Source organism: Marmota marmota, unplaced genomic scaffold (assembly GCF_001458135.2).
Source record: "Marmota marmota marmota unplaced genomic scaffold, marMar, whole genome shotgun sequence".
Lineage (NCBI taxonomy): Eukaryota > Metazoa > Chordata > Mammalia > Rodentia > Sciuridae > Marmota > Marmota marmota.
In genome coordinates this window covers 12,305,446-12,324,653 of record NW_025999998.1, presented here as the reverse complement: position 1 = coordinate 12,324,653, position 19,208 = coordinate 12,305,446, and the positions used below count along the sequence as shown (strand labels likewise).

At 40.1% G+C, this 19,208-nt stretch overlaps 1 protein-coding gene across 1 annotated transcript in view; it reads right to left on the bottom strand.

The window, feature by feature from the left end:
* The window catches only part of Mamdc2 (MAM domain containing 2), a 153,875-nt gene that overhangs the window by 79,438 nt on the left and 55,229 nt on the right, over window positions 1-19,208 (bottom strand). Inside the window, exons 3-4 of the mRNA XM_015492912.2 lie at window positions 2,934-3,205; window positions 1,263-1,347 (exon numbers count right to left, since the gene is read on the bottom strand). Coding sequence (XP_015348398.1) covers window positions 1,263-1,347; window positions 2,934-3,205 — 357 coding nt within the window. The remainder of the gene's footprint in view (window positions 1-1,262; window positions 1,348-2,933; window positions 3,206-19,208) is intronic.

The following is a 19,208-nucleotide window of genomic DNA, read 5'->3' as shown; positions in this document are numbered from 1 at the left end:
CCAGCAGGTGGCGCTCCACAGGTGAGTCTGCTGGTCTCTGTAGTCCAAGCCCCAGGCTGACTGGCAGGGGATGCTGCCTGGATGGAGGCTCAAGGAAAGGAGCCTGGGACTAAATTCTCTTTATCTTCAGAAAGGACTCACTTTCCCAGTCTGTTTTCCTTCCGTTGCTTTAGAAATGTCATTTAAGTTTAAAATGGAGAAGTGGGAGACTTTGGGGAATTAGTGAAGGCTTCACTCCTTTCCCCTGCATGTTCAAAAAGACTTCGAGAACTATCAGTGCTGAAAAACCTCTCAGTTCTATGAATGTTTTCCTTTCGCACTGCTAACCCCCAATTTAAGACTTCAGTATGTCTCCTTTGTAAGGTCACAATTGCTTCCTGGGGGTTTTGCCAGCTCCTACAGGCTTTGCTTGTCTCCATCTCATTGTCTAAGTGGCAGCCAGAATCATGAACTGAAAATCACAGTTTCACACCCGTGCCCTGCTGACTGACTTTTAGTGTCTCCTAACCAAATAATTTAGTGACTCCAAACTCCTTATCCAGAATCCAGACTCTTCCTTAATGAAATCCCTGAGCAGTACAGATTCTTGCTTCAAACCAACTTCTCTGCCTCTGGCCTTTGCCTGGACATGCCCCGTCCTTTCTTCCCTAAGAGATCTGTCCAGAGACAGCTCTTTCCTTCCTCCCAGCACTGCCAAAGCGTGGCTTGTCCTTTTCTGGATATGTTTATTATATATAGAGAGATTGTCCATGGCCAACAAATAAAAGGTAAGCAAACCTTAGGGCAGGGACTGTCCTCTCCTTGCAACCTTTCAGAATCTGGCATTTAAGAGGCTACCCAATGCTGTTCAAGTGGAATCTAAGTGGCCACCATGATTACTAAGATGTGGCACTGTGTGCCAAGACAGGAATGGAGGGAAGGAGGCATACAATGCCTGTTTTTCAGGGAAAGGCTACAAAAAGCAGAATTTACAGCAATCCAGAATTATTTTTATTAGAATATGTTGAGGTTAGGGTGGCAATGCTGAGGTCACCCAGTTGCTGCATCTACTTTTCTTTCATGAATCCAGCCAGTCCAGGCAAATGCTAATAAGCCTTCCTCTGCTGAAGACAGAGAAACAATGTGTAGCATTCAGGGAAACCTAACAGAATTTAAACTACTATGCAGTATGCAGCTTGGTCTTTAGATTGATTCAGTGCTTTCTGGCAACAGTAGATTTTAGAAAAAGATTTGTGTTCTGATGCAATGAAAATGAAACTTACCAATACAGTAGCCAGTTGTCATCTTGATTTCAAAGAGTGCAATGCTGGTTGTGTTTCCCTGTCCTAGGATGCCTTCTATTAAAATCTGCACAACACATGGGGAAGAAGGGGAGTTAGACTTCAGAATATCATGTTCCCTGTTCAGTATTTCAGTTGTTAGTCAGGAGCTGTTCAGCAGTGCAAGGCAAACAGAATTGCTAGTCTTAGCTCTTTGCTATTGGATATGAATCTCACGATGGACTTCATTAGGAGAGAGAGAGAGAGAGAGAGAGAGAGAGAGAAAGAGAGAGAGAGAGAGAACATATATATTCAGAACCTTGAGGTGGGCAAAGAATCAGCTGTTTTAATTTATCCCAACCACTACCTTCTCCAGTGCTTGTAGTAGCACCAATTGGTTGTAGATAGGACAGCTTGTGTCCCGGGGAAAATCCATTCTAAAAATAGAAATAGGGAGCAGAGGACCCAGGAAAAATTCCTTGGAGGAGAAATCCCTTGGAGGAGAAGGTGGGAAGCACAAATTTGACAGTGGTAAGAGATATCTCCACGAGACAGAGGACGCTCATACATCACTTCTAGTTTCTATACTGATGAAAAAATTTGAGTTTTTTTTTTAAAACCAGGATTAAACCCAGAGGTACTCAACTAGTGAGCCACATGCCACATCCCCAGCCCTTTTTATTTTTTATTTTGAGACAGGGTCTCACTAAGTTGCTTAGGGTCTCCACTAAATTTGAGAATTTTATACAAAGAGAAAATAGAAGCATGAAAATTTAGTGAATGATTTTCAGGAATGTTACAGTTCATGTTTGGTCCTGCTTCTGAAAGTAATTGCTTTTTCTTCTGTGGTTTTAACCTGGTATTTTGTAAGTATGTGGTAGATCTGGGATTTGATAACTTTGGGAAGATAGTATGAAATAGGAAACTGGACCCCCCAGTATTGACTCCTTCCTTCAATACTGCCTGGTGGGAAGGAACTCCAAGCAGACAGAGATATGGGGGTACAGTACTTCAAAACTTTTCAAAGAAAAGGAAGGATAGCATTGGAAAGTGAAAGACAGATTAGGAATGAAGAACATTTTCATGAAGGCTTCATTGTGTCCTCGGTGATTCACTGACTACCACACTTCATGGCCAAGTGTGTCAGATTCCCCTCTACTTCCTGACTCCAGTCCACACCTGACTTCTTAACTATATGCCTTCCTTTTCCAGAACTTCATATGGAACAATTTTCTTCTTTGAAAAGGAAACAGAAGATGACTTGTAAATATCTTTCTTTTAAAGTGCTTTCATTTTTCCTTTTATCATGGTTAATGTCTTATTCAAATTTGTAGCAACTTCGCCTCTGGGAAGATAACATAAATATATACCATATACAATTTAGAAGGATGAAACAAAATGACAAGAACTAAGAATACTCCCTAAAGCCTACTGGAAAAAATCTGTTTATTGAAGAGGTTAGCTTAGACACCATTTAGTTATCATAGAAGTCTCATTTAAATAAATGGGAGGAAATCTGGAAAGAAGCTCTTTTAAGGAATAAAGAAAATATTAGTTTACATAACTACTAATCTTCCATGATATAAGTAGCCTCAATGGCAGAAGTTTTATAAGATCTCATTAGCATAAAGTATATATCATAATCCCCAAATCTTTCCCCTAAATGCCACTCACCTTGAATTTCTTGGAACTGTTTGGCAAATCCAGGCTGGCTATGAGCCAGCTGTCTGAAGGTTTCTTAGCTGACCAAAGCAAGCGGTCAAAGCTTTCATCCTCGAATCTCACATAGAGGTTCAGCTGGCTGGGATGTGATGGAGGCCCTGGAGCCGCGGTTATCTGGTAGACCAAGCGGAGACAGCTCCACTCCTCTGCCTGTAAGTCAGAGCTGAGCAGCACAGCTTTCTCTCCCTGCCTGGCAAAGGAGGCATCCACATAAACATAATGGCCTGGGAAGAAAGAGGAAGACAGGCAAGGGATCAATCTTCTGTTTGCAATTTGGAAATAGACCCAACTGCTGTCCAGTAAATCTGTGGACAGATAGAGCCCGCAGATAGATGCGTTTCATCAGTTCTCTAGGAGTGCCCTGAACACAGGATCTGTGTCTGGCCTCTTGGGAAAACAGCTAGATAGTCTGGCAACACTGAGGCCACTTTCTCCCAAGATGACACCAGGCTGGAGCTTCCTGGTCTGCCTTTTCAGGGGTGGCGTATGCTCTTCATTTTGCCCTAATCCCTATCACTTCCTATTAATTCCTGACATTGAGGTCAAGTGCCTGTTGCCTTTCACGATTTCATACCACATCCACTTAGCTCATTGCGTTCACCTCCTCGGTTTCCATATGCTGTGCATGTGCAGGCTAAAGGGACGTGAAGTCCAGAGGAGCAGAAGCAGGTGGAACCTCTGAGACTGGAGTTAGAATAACTTGGTGGACTCAGCCTGCTGCTTCCATAGCACCCTTCACCCTTCATGACTTAGTTTGCATTTAACTTGAATCATTATAGCAGACTAAAATGATTTGATAACCTCAACCTGGGTCTTGCGACCTTGGAAGGAAAAAATTCAGTGTAAGACATATATATATATATATATATATATATATGTGTGTGTGTGTGTGTGTGTGTGTGTGTGATGTTATATCATGTAGTAACATGTTATTATTATATATGTAATTAATAGAATAATAAATATGTAACTTAATAGATAACTATTATATCATGTGTTTTTGTTATTAATATACATATATATGGGACAGAGGAGAGGGGTATGACTCCCACTCTTCATATCCCTCTCCTCTGTCCCCTCTTTCCCTCACCCTTCCTCATCTTTCCCCTTTTCTTCCTCTTTTCTGTCTTCCTCCCCTTCCCCTGTCCTTCTCCTTTCCCACTTTCTCTCTCTCTCTGTTCCTTTTTCCTTCTTCTTCTTCTCTTCCTCTGTCCTCCTGGCATTTTAAAGTGATAGCTTGCTAACTGCCCCAGGATACGGAACAGTATTCCTATGAAGGGGGAAAGAAGGGCATTGAAGGCTAACTTGTGTCTTCCAGTCCCCACTCTGGCCACCTGGCTTCCTATACCAGTGATGCCGTTGTCTGTGGGTCTTTGGGGGATCCCCTGCCTTTCTGGTGTGCAGACTCTCGTGTTTGCTCAGAGGTTCCCCCATTTGTGGCCAGCATTAAGCATGCTGTGCTGTTTTCTACCTTGTGGCTACCCCCACCCCCAAACTAAACTCTTACTAGAAAGGCCCTGAAATGCCTCTTTATCTCAGTGTTCTTCAGCCTCTCCTCCCATGCCCCAGGTGCTGATCCCAGCCAGGCTCCCTGCTTCTGTGGCCAGTACTGACAAGCCAGCAGCAGCTCAGTGGATGATCAGCCTCATGTGCAGGACACAGGGCTGTGTCTTCAGGGAGTCTTGATTACCAGGCTGTAGTGCTCCAAGATGGAGTCTATCTCCAGCTTGCCATCTTCTTAACCTAGGAAACACCCACTTGATGCAAATGGCAACAGCTTCTAGTGCCAACACAAGCACCCTCTGTGGAGAAATTTAGTCCTTGCAGCCATTGCAACCACTACTGCCTCCTGTGTGCAATGAACCCTTGCTAGGAACCAGGTGCTATTCTAAGTGTGTCATACACATTTATGAACAGAGGGGCTATTGAGTTTTAAAGTACCAAGTTAGGGATTTTTAAAAAAAATAAACCGCTTCATTGTAACATGAAAGAGTGCATAAGTGCCATCCCCCTTTCCCCACTCTTTGCTAATGTCCCAGAAGGGACTTTAAGCAAGTGTGTAGTGCAGTGGGGTGTAGGTGGGATGGGGGAGATCTAGAGAGTTCTTCAAACCTTTGCTGAGGAAGTAGAGAGTTAGGAAATGGGGTATAAAAGAGGAAAGGAACAAAGAATGTCTGTGTCCTATCCACATTCACATTAAAACCAACTTTGCTGCCCTTGAGGCCCAATTCTCCTGGGTACTTCCCCGTTTCTCATGTTTTCCCACTCTGTGTCAGTTTGCTTTTCATTGCTGTGACAAAATACCCTGAGATAAACAGCTTAATAGGGGAAGGATTTACTTTGGTTCATGGTTTCAGAGGTGTCAGTCCACAGTTGGCCATGTGGTTTCTGGGCCAGGCAGAATATCATGGAGGAGAGTTCATGGTAGAGCAGCTCTGCTCACCTTGTGGTGGCCAGGAAGCAAAGAGAAAGAGAAAGGGGCTGGGGTTCCAATACACCCCTCCAAGAGCACACCCCCAGCGACCCACTTCTTCTGACTAAAGTTTCCACCACCTCCAACAGTGCCACCAGCTAGGGACCAAGCCTTCAACACATGAACATTTCAAGGACATTCTAGATTCAAACTATAACATGCTCCTTTCTTCTTTTCCCCATTCGGAAAGGAAGCAAATCATTTTGAAGCAGTGATTCTCAAACTTGAGCTTGGAGTCACTTGGAGGGTTTGTTCAAATACAACTCGCTGTCTCTCCCCAACCCCTGTGCTTCCTATCCAGAAGGTTCGGGTGGTACTGCATTTCTCACTGATAGAATTTTTGAGAAGTGTTGATATGGGAACCACAGTTTGAGAACCACTGACTTAGAATATCTTAGACAGAAACAGGGCTCATTTTCTAGGCACCTCTTATCTATTAAAGAAAGTGAAGGCATATAAAGGAGGGAGAGAATGATTCTATTTAAAGATAAAACTCAAACATACGCAAAAGTGTTTTATAGCAGGTTTATAAAATCCATCTGTTGGTGATTATCTGAACTTTTTAGTGAGTGGCATTAAAAAATTTTGTCTCTACATTGTATTTTACTATAAGCATATGCTAATGATCTCTTACCAAAAGACTTAGCAGTCATCAAAAATACAAACAATAATAAATGATGGAGAAGATGTGGAGAAAAAGGAATATTTTTACATTGCGGGTGGGATTGTAAATTAGTACGACCACTGTGGAAATCCGCATGGAGTTTCTCTGAAAAACTAGGAATGGAATCACCATATGACCCAGTTGTACAACTCCTTGGTATTTATCCTGAAGAATTAAAGGTATCTTACTACAGTGATACATACATACCCATGTTTATAGCATACAATCCACAACAGCCAATCATCTTGCCAGAATGAGTTAATAAATATTGAAATATTCATGAACTATTTCATTTATTTCATCCTAATGACATTGACACTTGGAAGTTAATTTTAGACATAATTCATACGCCATAAATTCACTCTTTTAATAGAATTCAGTGGTTTTTAGTATAAACAAAATTGTGTGATCGTCTTCACAATCTATTTCCAGAACATTTTTATCACTTCCAAACAAACCCTATATTCATTAGTAAGCAATCCTCGTTCTCTCTCTTCCCTGCAACTAGAAACCACCAATTTACTTTTTCTTTGTGAATTTGCTATTCTGGAAATTTTATGTAAATAGAATAATAAAATATGTGTTCTTTTTTGGCTGGTTTCTTTCACATAGAAAGTTTTCAACATTTATCTATGTCACATCATGTATCAGAATTTTAGTCCTTTTTCCCATCCCTGCTCCATGGTACCTGAGGATTGAACCTAGGGCCTTTACTCTAGGTAAAAGCTCTACCACTGAGCTGCACCCCCAACCCTCATAATTTCATTTTTTTTTGAGACTTAAAAACATTCTACTTTTTTAGATATCACAATTTATCCTTTTGGGTGCTGATGGACATTTTGGGTTGTTCCATCTTTTGGCTATTATGAATATTAATATGTGTCACAAGTTTTTAGTCATTTGCCTAGGAGTGGACTTGTTAGGTCATGAAGTAACTCTGTGACCTTTCTCAAATGGTGACACCACTGACAATCCTCCAGCAATGTTTCAGTGTTCACAATTCTCCACATGTTCACCCACACTTTTCCACCTCATTCTCTTGTCATTCAGGTAGATGTAAAGTAGTATCTAATCATATTTTTTATCTGCATTTCTCTAATGATTAATAATGTAGAACATCTCTTATGTGATTATTGAATATTTGTTTATTTCCTTTGGGGAAAGGTTTATTCAGATCGTTTGTCTGTTTTTAGAACTGGGTTGTTTCTGTACTGTTGAGTTATAAGAAGTTTTATATACTCTGGACATTAGATCTTATCACATATACTATCTACTACTGTTTCTCCCATTCCACAGTTTGTCTTTTCATCTTCTTAATCATGTCCTTTGAAATACAATTTTTTTTTTAAATCTTGATGAAGTTCAATTTTTTGACTTTATGTTGTTCTTTTTTACTTTTGGTGTCATACCTAAGAAACTATTTTCTAATTTAAGATTATGAAAGTTAACACCTGTGTTTTCTTCTAAGAGTTTTATAGTTTTAGCTTTTATATTAGGTCCTTGATCTATTCTGAATTAATTTTTCCCCATTGAATTTTCTTGAATTGAGCACAGGTAAAGAGTTTATTTCTGGAATCTCACTTCTATTTATCCCTGTGCTAGTACCACATAGTCTTATACTCTAACTTTATAGCAAGTTTTGAAATTGGGATGAGTGTGATTTCTCATTCTTTTTCAAGATTTTTTTTTTTTTTTTTTTTTTTTTTTTTTTTTTACTATTCTAAACCCCCTGTCCTTCTTTGTGAATTTAAAACTCAGGATGGAAATAAGTTAAGTTACAATACCACAAAGCTCACTGTTTTTGCTGATCCTCAATTGTTTCTTGACTACAAACTCCTGAGTTTTACAAGCCTTTTGTTAATTTTCAGAGTTCTTTAAGAGTTACCGTCACTGTTTTTGCCTGGGTTCTCATTGTGCTCATGGGGGAAGATTTTCTGAGGTTCTTACTAAGCCAAACTGCTGACCATCATTCTCTGTCTCCATCTTTTTTTAACCAATGAGAATGGAAAACAAATGCTTCTGAGACGTTAAAGTCAGCACAAATAAATAAGAAAAGGCAACAAATGGTTGGAATCACATGGGGATTGGGTGGGTGATATGACACATGTGGCCAAAGGCCTGGGGAGATTTACTAACCACAGTGTTGGAGACATGAAGTAAGGAAGAGAAGGAAGGATCCACTTCAGATACTGCTGCTTAGTCAATCTCAAATGATTTATGAGACATTTACCGAAAATGATAAAATCTTTAAGGTGTCAGAAAAGAACCATAAAACTCTAAGCATATATATTTTTAAAGTGAGTCAGCAATTAAAAACAACAGTTAAACCATCTGACTCAGAAAAGACAGAATCCATGTGCCCCAGGGTCAGGTGCAGGCATCAGAAAAATCTTTTCTGTTTCAGTGAAGACAGGAAGAACTCAGTTGTGAGGTCATACTCAATTGCAGGCCACATCTATACTGCCACAGGGTAATACCCAAGTCCAAATCCCAGGCCACCACTGTGCAAGGTCGTCAGAGCATGGATCACAGGGACTTGGCCTGTCTGAAATTGTACTAGCTCATGAATATACAGTGGCCCCACTTTCTCCATGGTTCCACTTGTCATGGTTTCAGTTCCCTGTAGTCAACCACAGTCTGAAAATATGAAAACTCCAGAAATAAACAATTCATAAATTTAAATTGGATGGCCTTCCAGCAGCGATAACATTTCATGTTGTCCCACTCCATCCAACCCAGGGCATGAATCATCCCCTTGGACAGTGTAACTATGCTATATTTCAGTTTACCCACTAGTCATTCCCTAGCTGTCTTGGATATCACAGTGACTCTTGTGGTATCACGGTGCCTGCGTTCGGGCAATCCTAGTTTTACTTAATAATAGCCCTGAAATGCAAGAGTAGTGATGCTGGCAATTTTATTACAGTATATGGCTATAATTTTTCTATTCTAGTATTCATTACTGTCATTAATCTCACTTATGTCTAATTTGTACACTAAACTTTACCTCGGGAATGTGTGTATTAGAGAAAACACTATATGTAGGGTTTGGGACTACCTATGGTTTCAGGTGTCCATTAGGGGTACTGGACCATATCCCCCATGAATAAAGGGAACTACTGCATTGTCCTTCAGGTCTGATGGTCATTATGGAGTGACTTGGGCTGCAGTACATCCCACCCAAGATTTGCAATGTATAACCTAGGCTTAATAGATCATTATGTTCAAACTGAGAAGCTTCTTCTCAGCAAAAGAAACAATCATTGAGGTGAAGATAGAGTCTACAGTATGGGAGCAAATTTTTTCCACATGCACATCAGATAGAGCACTAATCTCCCAGGTATATAAACAACTCAAAAAACTTAATACCCCCCCCCCAAAAAAAAAAAAACCAAACCAAACCAAAACAAAACAAAAACCCAAACAACCCAATCAAAAAAAATGGGCTAAGGAACTGAACAGACACTTCTCAGAAGAAGATATACAAGCGATCAACAAATATATGAAAAAAAGTTCAACATTTTTAGCAAGTAGAGAAATACAAATTAAAACTACACTAGATTTCACCTCAGTCTAGTCAGAATGACAATTACCAAGAATACAAGTAACAGTAAATGTTGGCAAGGATATGGGGGAAAAGATATACTTGTACATTGCTGGGGGAATGCAAATTGTTGCAAACACTTTGGAAAGCAGTGTGGAGATTCCTCAGAAAACCTGGAATGGAACTACCATTTACCCAGCTATCCCACTCCTCGGTCTATCCCCAAAGGACTTAAAATCAGCATACTATAGTGACACAGCCACACCAATGTTTATAGCAGCTGAATTCATAATAGCTAAACAATAGATGAATGGTACAGAAACTGGTATATATATATACACAATGGAATATTACTCAGCATTAAAAGAGAACAAAATTATGGCATTTTCAGGTAAATGGATGGAGTTGGAGAATATCATGCTAAGCAGAGTAAGTCAAATCCAAAAAACTAAAGGTCAAATGTTTTCTCTGATGATTAGATGCTGATCTATAATGGAGGGGGCATGGGAAGAATGGAGGAACTTTAGATTGGGCAAAGGAGAGGGAGGGAGCACGGGGACAGGAAAGATTGTGTAATGAGATGGACTTCATTACCCTAGGTGTATGTACGATTGCACAAATGGTGTACCTCTACATCATGTACAACCAGAGAATTGAAATGTTTCCCCTCCATTTGTGTACGATGAATTGAAATGCATTCTGTTGTCATGTACGACTAAGTAGAACAAATTAAAAAAAATTTAAAATAAAATAGTTTATGTTTATGATTTTGAAAGAGGAAATGAAACCAATATATGATAGCTCAAAAAAAAAAAGACTTAATCATGCACAAACTAACTACTTCATCAGTTTCTTTATCTGTAAAGTGGGCAAAATAAGAGAATGGAACCCGATTACATATACATTACATATTTGGAAAATCACTGAATACACTAAGAAAAAAATAAAATAACCCAACCACTCTTATACACATACACATATACATGTAGAGTTCTCATGTGAAGAGCCACTAAGTGAAATCTATCTCATCTAATTTTCAAACAAAGTAAATATTTCTACCCAGAAAGGAAATTTGGCTGTGTTCTGCGTAAAAATGATATAATATACAGAAAACCATGTACACTGTACTCTATGCATAATTTAAGGAACTTTCAAGGGCAATTTTGGCAGTAATTTTCACCTTCTGTGATGACTTCAGAATGTAAAATTCAACAGAGACATAACTTTATATCTACCAGGTGGTTGTGAGAACTTGATGGAGCAATGTACATAAATAACATGGTTTGTGAATTGTAATTGTTAATTATTTCTGTTATCATCAGGGGGAGGAGTCCTTTAGTTTCAGAGAGTGAGAAACTTACATTTGCTCAGGTAGTAGATCAGCAGCACGTTATCAATGCTGATGTGAGAACAGTGTTCACTCAGATCACTTCAGGATCTTTTGATTTTAAAACCTATACCATTGTCCTCTTTAGTGTGAGGCCCCTCCTGGCTGCCCATCTCCAGCAGCTCCCCTCCTCACAGCTAATCACCCTGGTTCTCACCAAGGATCATTTACAGTGGAATCTAGAAAATTTACTACTGGTATGATTCTGGCTGAACTCTTCTAACCCAGGTCTGACAGCAATGCCTGCATCTCTTGTTTACTTCTTAGGACTCTGCATAGCTAAGACAAGGGCTCCACTTGCCTTCTTTCTGACAGCTTCCTTCCCAGGGTTGACATCCAGCCCCTGCACTCAGGCTGGGGTCTACTCTCTCCTGATTTCCTGTACACTTACTCTGGATGGGGTCCTGCCTGTGGAAGAGCATGATGGAATGAATGGTCAGGTGTGGCTCTCACCAACCCTATGTTGGTTCAAATTCCGGTCTCACCACTTAGAAACTATGTCACTTAGGATAAGTTGGTTATATTATCTGAAGCTCACTTTCTTCATTGGTAAAATTGGGATGCTAAATTACCAGCTTTGTAGCATTTTAAAGAAGATTGATTGTGGGCTGGGGATGTGGCTCAAGCGGCAACGCGCTCGCCTGGCATGTGCGGGGGGCTGGGTTCGATCCTCAGCACCACATAAAATAAAGATGTTGTATTCACCGAAAACTGAAAAATAAATATAAAAAAACTCTCTCTCTTTCTCTCTTTAAAAAAAAGAATATTGATTGAATAAGTAGAGAAGTTAGCACACTGCCAAGCTCTTAATACATGTTGGCTCTTATATTTCCAAATATCACATCAGCACACTCTCTCTTCTTCTTTTAGTGATTTATTTTCTTTTTTCCTTACTTTTAATTGGTGAGTTATAATTCTACATAACAGTAGGATTTATGGTTACATATTCATACATGCACACAATATAATAATTTAATTTGGCCAATAGAGTTCCCCAGTATTTCCCCTTTCTCCTCCCTCTACCCTTTCCTCTACTCTTCTGGTCTCCCTTCAATTTTCATGAGACCCTTCCTACCTTTCTTTTTCTTTTGCCTCTATAGCTTCCACATCTGAGAAAAACATATGATATTTGACCTGCTGAGTTTGGCTTATTTGACTTAATATAATGTCCTCAAGTTCCATCCATTTCCTGGCAAATGACATAATTTCATTCTTCCTTATGGCTGAATAAAACTCCATTATGTGTATATACCACATTTTCTTAATCCATCATCTACTGGTGAACCCCTAGACTGGTTCCATAGTCTATTGTGAATTATGCCATCCATTCTTTAGATGGTTAGCCCATCTCATATTGGACCCCCCTCATGTTATCCTTTCTACCAGCTGCCATTGCTTTACCCTTCTGAAACCAATTTCTTCCATTGTATGGAAGATGGCCCTCTGCAACCTAGATCCATTCTCCCTAGTGCCTGTTCTCTCCACTTGCTATGGGCACATCTTTTTAGATCACAGCCTCTTCTGGTCTTCCTATCCCACTGCCAAACTAACTATGATCTACGTTATGACAGTCCTCTCTGGGATGTACTAGCTGATCAAAGCAGCCTGGACTGTAATGCCTATAAAGCAAAACATCTAGAAAACATTTTTAAAGTTTCTGCAAAGAGCTAGATTGTTATTGTGGAAAGAGAATGTCTCCATGGAAATGTATCCTCAATTATGTATAAGCCATCAGCTTACATTTTGTAGAAGTCCTGCTTTCTCTGCATATCAAAGACTTTTAAAAAATTAAAAATTCAAATTTCTGATTATGTAGAGTTAAATTTCTGGATACACATAGAAAATGCAATGAGTGTAGGAATTCTCAAAAATAGTCGATTGTGTTTTTAGAAAGTAAATGGAAGGGCACTCTTTAAATGTAAAATATACTTTATTAAGTCTTTGGGGGATTGTTAATGTGCGATTTTTTTTCTCAATTAGATTCACAATTATTAATAAATCTACTGATTACTTCTAGCAAAAAAGTTCAGTTTTGCCAGGCATGGTGGCACATGCCTATAATCCCAGTGACTTGGAGGCTGAGGCAGAGGATGGCGAGTTCAAAGCCAGCCTCAGCAATTGATCTATAGTAGCACATTTCCCCTCCTTACTACAAAAGATGTTAACAAATTGATGGTATAAATTAGAATCAAAGAATACAGAATAAGATAATTGCACCTGCACTTTGGTTGTCAGAGAGATCCCCTTAGTGAGGCTCTAAGAAATTCAGTGAGACCCTGTCTCTAAATAAAATACAAAAAAGGGCTGAGGCTGTGGCTCAGTGCCTCTGGGTTTAATCCCTGGTGTGTGTGTGTGTGTGTGTGTGTGTATATAAGTTCAGTTCTGAAAGTATATAAGGAAAACCACAAATCCTATGGGTTTCATAATCTCAAGTTCTACTTGAAATTTTCAATTTTGCTATTATACTATGTCATTTGTTTAACAAATTTCTAACTATGAAATTCATTTTAATCACACAAAAATGACCATAGCTTTCATTTCATCTCAAATCATCTGTTATGAAACAAAGATTCAAAGGGAACCAACATTCATTTTGTTCCAGACAGAAGATTCTTGACATACATTCTTGTCTCTTATTCCTGTCAAGTGATCCCATGAGGCGGAAATCACAACTCTACAAATAAGAAAAATAAATTCACACAAAAAGTAATTCACTGTTTCAAGGTCACAGTTAGATAAACAAGATCCAGCTCTAAGTACATACTTTTCCCTTGCACCATGATATCTTCAAATATTTCCTTGTCTGTCTCCTCTATTAATTTATATTTTCATAATCACATTCATCTTCCTATAGCAGAAAAACAAGTTTTCTTCCTTTCCTTACAGAAGGATCCCCAAGGGATGGATGCTTCTATATGGAAGCTGACTTGGATTCCTTACCAATACCATTCCTGCTGATAGCACAACCACCAGATTAACTTTTCTATCACATCTTCTCAAATATAAAAGGGTTTCAAGCATGACAAGCTTTCTAAAATTAGGGCATGTCTTAAAATTGATCTATAGTAGCACATTTCCCCTCCACACTACAAAAGATGTTAACAAATCGATGGTGTAACTTAGAATCAAAGGATACAGAATAGGATAATTGCACCTGCACTTTAGTTGTCAGAGAGATCCCATAGCCTTGGGCTTGGAGGACCCCAGTGAATATCCCTGTCAATCATGCTAGGGAGTGGGGCACCATGCAGATGGAAGGGTTGCGGAATCATTCAGCACAGGCCACCACTGGCATCCAGGAAGCCCTAGTTATCAGCCTAATGTACCAGGCACCATCCAGAGTTTCAGCATGTCTTAATAAGCATTAACTATCTTGCCTTTAACATAAGGCACCACGTTTGCATCTTGTGGGTTATCTTTCCCACGAAGATCTGGATATTAGCTGTGGGACAATATGGTGATCCACACTATCACATGTGGCTCCAAATACCCTCCTGGATTAGAGTTCTCACCATAAGGTTTTTGCAAGGGCATTCCTTCTCAGTGAACAATGGCAGCTGCTGCTTCTTTCTTTCTTTCTTTCTTTCTTTCTTTCTTTCTTTCTTTCTTTCTTTCTTTTTTTTTTGTTTGTTACTGGGGATTGAACTCAGGGGCACTCAACTACTGAACTACATCTCCAGCCCTATTTTGTATTTTATTTAGAGACAGGGTCTTACTGAGTTGCCTAGCACCTCACTTTTGCTGGGGCTGGCTTTGAACACTCAATCCTCCAGTCTCAGCCTCCTGAGCCGCTGGGAGGACAGGCATGTGCCACCAAGCCCTGCTGAACAGTGGCTTCTTTTCCCCTCTTATGGTCCCTAATAATGACACCAACTCAAGAAATGCCTCATTCCCATTCAATCAAAGTGCTTGAAACTCGTAGCTCTGGGTTAGTCTCCATATATAGGAAGATAAATGAGAGTTATATAAACTTAAATCTAAATCCTCCCGTCAGTGTGCTGACGATGGGTTGATTTGTGGTACTTTATAGGTTGAAACCATTCCTGAAATGTGATGGGCAAAATGGTCTATAATTGGGAAGGAGTGGCCAGTCATTGCTGTCCTATTTTGGTCCCCAGTGGTGAGAACCCCCTCCTTCAATGAACCCTTTTCAAGAACAGCAAAAAGGCTTTCATGTGGGGAAAATTCAATATAGCTCTAGCTTAAGGAAAAAGGAAAGCCTGTATTTAAAGAGCAGCATAAAATTATAATGTACAAATTTCCGTGTTAACCCAACACATAGGGCTGCAGATGGGGTAAGCCCTCTCAATGTGGAAATTGACTTCTGTGTGTTTCCAATATTTCTGCCTAATGTCCCTTGGCTTGGGAAATTAATTAAGCATTAGTCATTATTATACAATGCTTATGTCCAAAAGGAAAACAGAAAAATGTCTTCCTTTCGAAGTTCATTTGTTCATTTCTTTCTTTTTTTATGGTACAGGGGATTGGACCCAGAATTTTGGCATGCCAAACAAGTGCTCTACCACTGAAGCACACCCCCAACCCTTGTGTTTTATATTTTATTTCAAGACAGGATCTTTCTAACTTATTGGGCCTCAAACTTGTGATTCTCCTGCCTCAGTTTCCCCAGTAGATAAGATTCCAGGTGTGTGCCAACATGCCCGGCCTCCAAATTCATTGATAAACAAACACATGAAGCCAGAGCTTTGCCTATGACTGCAGATGCTCTGTAAAACCCTATCCTGTAAAGTCTCAAACAGACCTTGACACCCCACAGTGCCAGGAAAAGCTTTTCTCTAGTGTTATTTACAATAAAAGGGAAGGAAACGGATGTGGACTCACAGAGTGTCACCACAGATTAGCAATGCCCACCTCAGTCCTGGAAGAAGGCCACATGGGGCACCTCATGCCTGACTTCTTCCTCTAATTGACTCAGCAACTTCACCCACATCTGAGGTGTCTGGCTTTTGGGGAGTGAGAGGAATGGCTACAGGAAGGTGGAGGCACTGTCTATCTCAGAGGTGGTCCTTGTCTATAAAATGACATGGGAGCAGCACTGACCAGGTTGGCTGCCCCATGATCTCAAGACGTTCTGTTCCTCTTTGTTCCTTGATCCTCCCTGTAATAGTTTTGCTCCTGTCTTCTGCCACATCTTGAACTCTGTGGTATTCTTGGTGGTATTCTCTGCCTTTGTCTCTAAAGTGTTGACATTTCTCTGAGTCTGGTGTCTTTATTCTGATGAATCAACCTCTGATTAGTAAATTCTAATCCCCTAACTGATCCTTTCCCTTCTGCTTCTTCACTAAGGAACTGCATTTTGATTCGGGATTGGCCATGTACTTGCTCAAGAAAATGACATGGCCATTTCTCCTTCGCATTTGAGGGGAGATAAGTGGTTGGATAGAGATGACTGAGCCAGTAAGTCCCTTTTATCCCTCTCCTTTTCTTCTTCCTCCCCTCTGAAGTGTGGATGTGATGGATGGAATTGCAGTGGCCATCTTAAGACAAGGAGGTGACTAGGGTGACAGACTCATCCTAATGAACTGAGATCTTCCTGCCTTTAAAATTGAAAGCCCTGTCTCGGGACACCTGTTGATCATGGGCAACCTGATACAGTTGGTTACTCTAGCAGGCAGCCTTGAGAATGGAAACTTTCACTGTGGGCAGGGTAGAAAAACCTGATTATATTGTGGAGTATTCTAACCAGTCTGGACTTTGGAACTGTAGTTTTGGTTATGAAAGAAAAAACAAAAGAAATATCAATTCAAGCTATAATTTAGTTTCTTTTGCTACAGGTATCCAAATTACCTGACTATCTCACTACTTCTGTGACTTGCAGTTTTAATTACACAGTGGTGATTCCCAAGTCTCTCTCTGGCCTAATCCTTGATTTGCTTCCACACTCACACATCCAACTTTTCCTTGGGCATATCCACTTGGACAAGCCACAGACACTTAAGCTCATCCTCTCGCCTCCAAACTCTGCTCTTCCTCTGTGTACAAATATGAGTGAATGGAGCCCCCAGCTGCCCAATAACCAACCAAGAAATCTCAGGATTTTTAGTAACTCTTCTAACTCCCTCATTTTCCAAAATTCTCTCAGCCTTAATGATTTTGTTTCCAGATTTCTCTCAAAGTTATCGTTCCACCAAGTTTCTCCTGTCAACGCGGTTGAAACTGTCTTCTGTCTGGATGTTATAATAGCCTCCCAATGGGTCTATTTCAATCTTGCCCCATTCTAATCTGATCTTCTATTATGCCAACCTGATTATATTTACTTTTAAGCCTAAAACACCCCTGGGGTTCCCAATTTATAAAGCCCTACTATTCTGGCATCATATTCAACCACATGCTTGTTGTAGTCTACATGGTAGCAACATAATTTCTTTTAGTTCCTCTAAGATAAGGTTCCAGGCTTCTAATGATTGTAGGCCTTCCTATCTGCTGGTTTATCTGGGATATACCTTGATCTTTCTCTCATACATTCCACTCCACTACCTCCTTCTTAGCTCACTCTTTACTTCCTTAAGGTCTTAGTTTAACAGAGCCACCAAGTTTAGTTGTGCATTACAACTGTACATGGTGATCTTTTTTTTTTTTTTTTAATTGGTACTGGGGATTTAACTCAGGGGCACTCAACCACCGAGCCACATCCCCAGCCCTATTTTGTATTTTATTTAGAGACAGGGTCTCACTGAGTTGTTTAGCGCCTAGCCGAGACTGGCTTTGAATTTGCCACACAGCGTTTTGATTGGGGACTGGCCATGTACTTGCTAACCCCAGCCCTTAGATGTCTTTTGTAAGAACTCTTTTAGTATCAGCACTATTACTTTAATTTTTATTTGTCTAATTATGTATAAGTATTGCTCAGTAGGATTTTAAGCATATAAGAGCACATACCACATCTCCCTGGCTCTTAGTAGGCATATACTCTACATATTTTTAAATATGAGTAACCTTCTTCCTGATGGTAGGTTTGTTTTATTATTTTTTAATATAAAATACATTAAAATCCTTTTTCATTATAAAAATCTCTCGTTAGCCGGGTGTGGTGGTGCATACCTATAATCCAATTTCAAGGCCCTAAGCAACTCAGTGAGACCCTGTCTCTAAATAAAATAAAAAATAGGGCTGGGGATGAGGCTCAGTGGTTGAGTACCTCTGAGTTCAATCCCTGGTACCAAGAAAAAAAAATCTCTCATTAGGTTTGAATTTCATAACAATTACTCAACTTGCTGTTATTCTAGGAAAGATGATATTTAATGAGGGCTATAACTTCACTGAAAACTCACATCATACTAATGTTTGCACACCGGCCCCCACTGTTAATTTGAAACACAAATTCCTACTACATCAAGATACGCACAGGATTGTTCAAATGTACAATTCTTTGCCTTTCTGGAATGCACAGTTTGTGGGAAGCATTCAGAAAAACGTTTCAGTGTGTGACATTTCCAGATTACAGAGAGCTATAGTTTTATCAGCTTCCAATTTCAAAGAGTTCCAAAATGCCAAGATCAGCAATACAGGGAGAAGTGACAAGGTCAGCATTGCTGAGCTGCCTTGAATGCCACTTTGGTTCCCCCTGACAATGGGGAAATCATTCTCCTCTCTTGAGTAACACTGCAAAAGTAGTTCTAAAAGATCCCAAAGCTTTACGCCTGGCAGAAGGAAGACAAATGCCGGCCACTGTCTCCAGTGTAAACAATCAACATGTGGAACCACCACCCAGATGTCCGCTTTGCTCTTTCGCTTAGGATCTCCAAGGGAGTAGCTTTCAACCCTGCTGACCTCAGTGGTGGTTTTAGAAGAGAAGTTTACCTTAGCAACTACCAACAAGAAGCCAAGCGACGAACCCACAGTGAAAGGCCATGGGGCATGTGGAAAGGGAGCTTCACTTTACCCAGCATTTAACAAAGTATGAAAACCCAAGGGCAGGCTGCACTGCCGGGCAGTGTCCGTCCTCTCAGATGTCAGTTCTCAGAGCACATTTTCCATTACGTGACTTTCCAGATGGGGGAAACAGTTCCCCCCATTGTGGAAATAGAGTGCCCTTCTATTTAAAACTTAAAAAATGTAAATGGTGCAGTTATTAGTGGACAATGGGTAATTGGATTCACTCTGTGAGTCCCCCAAGTGCACCTGGAGGGGAAAAAGCA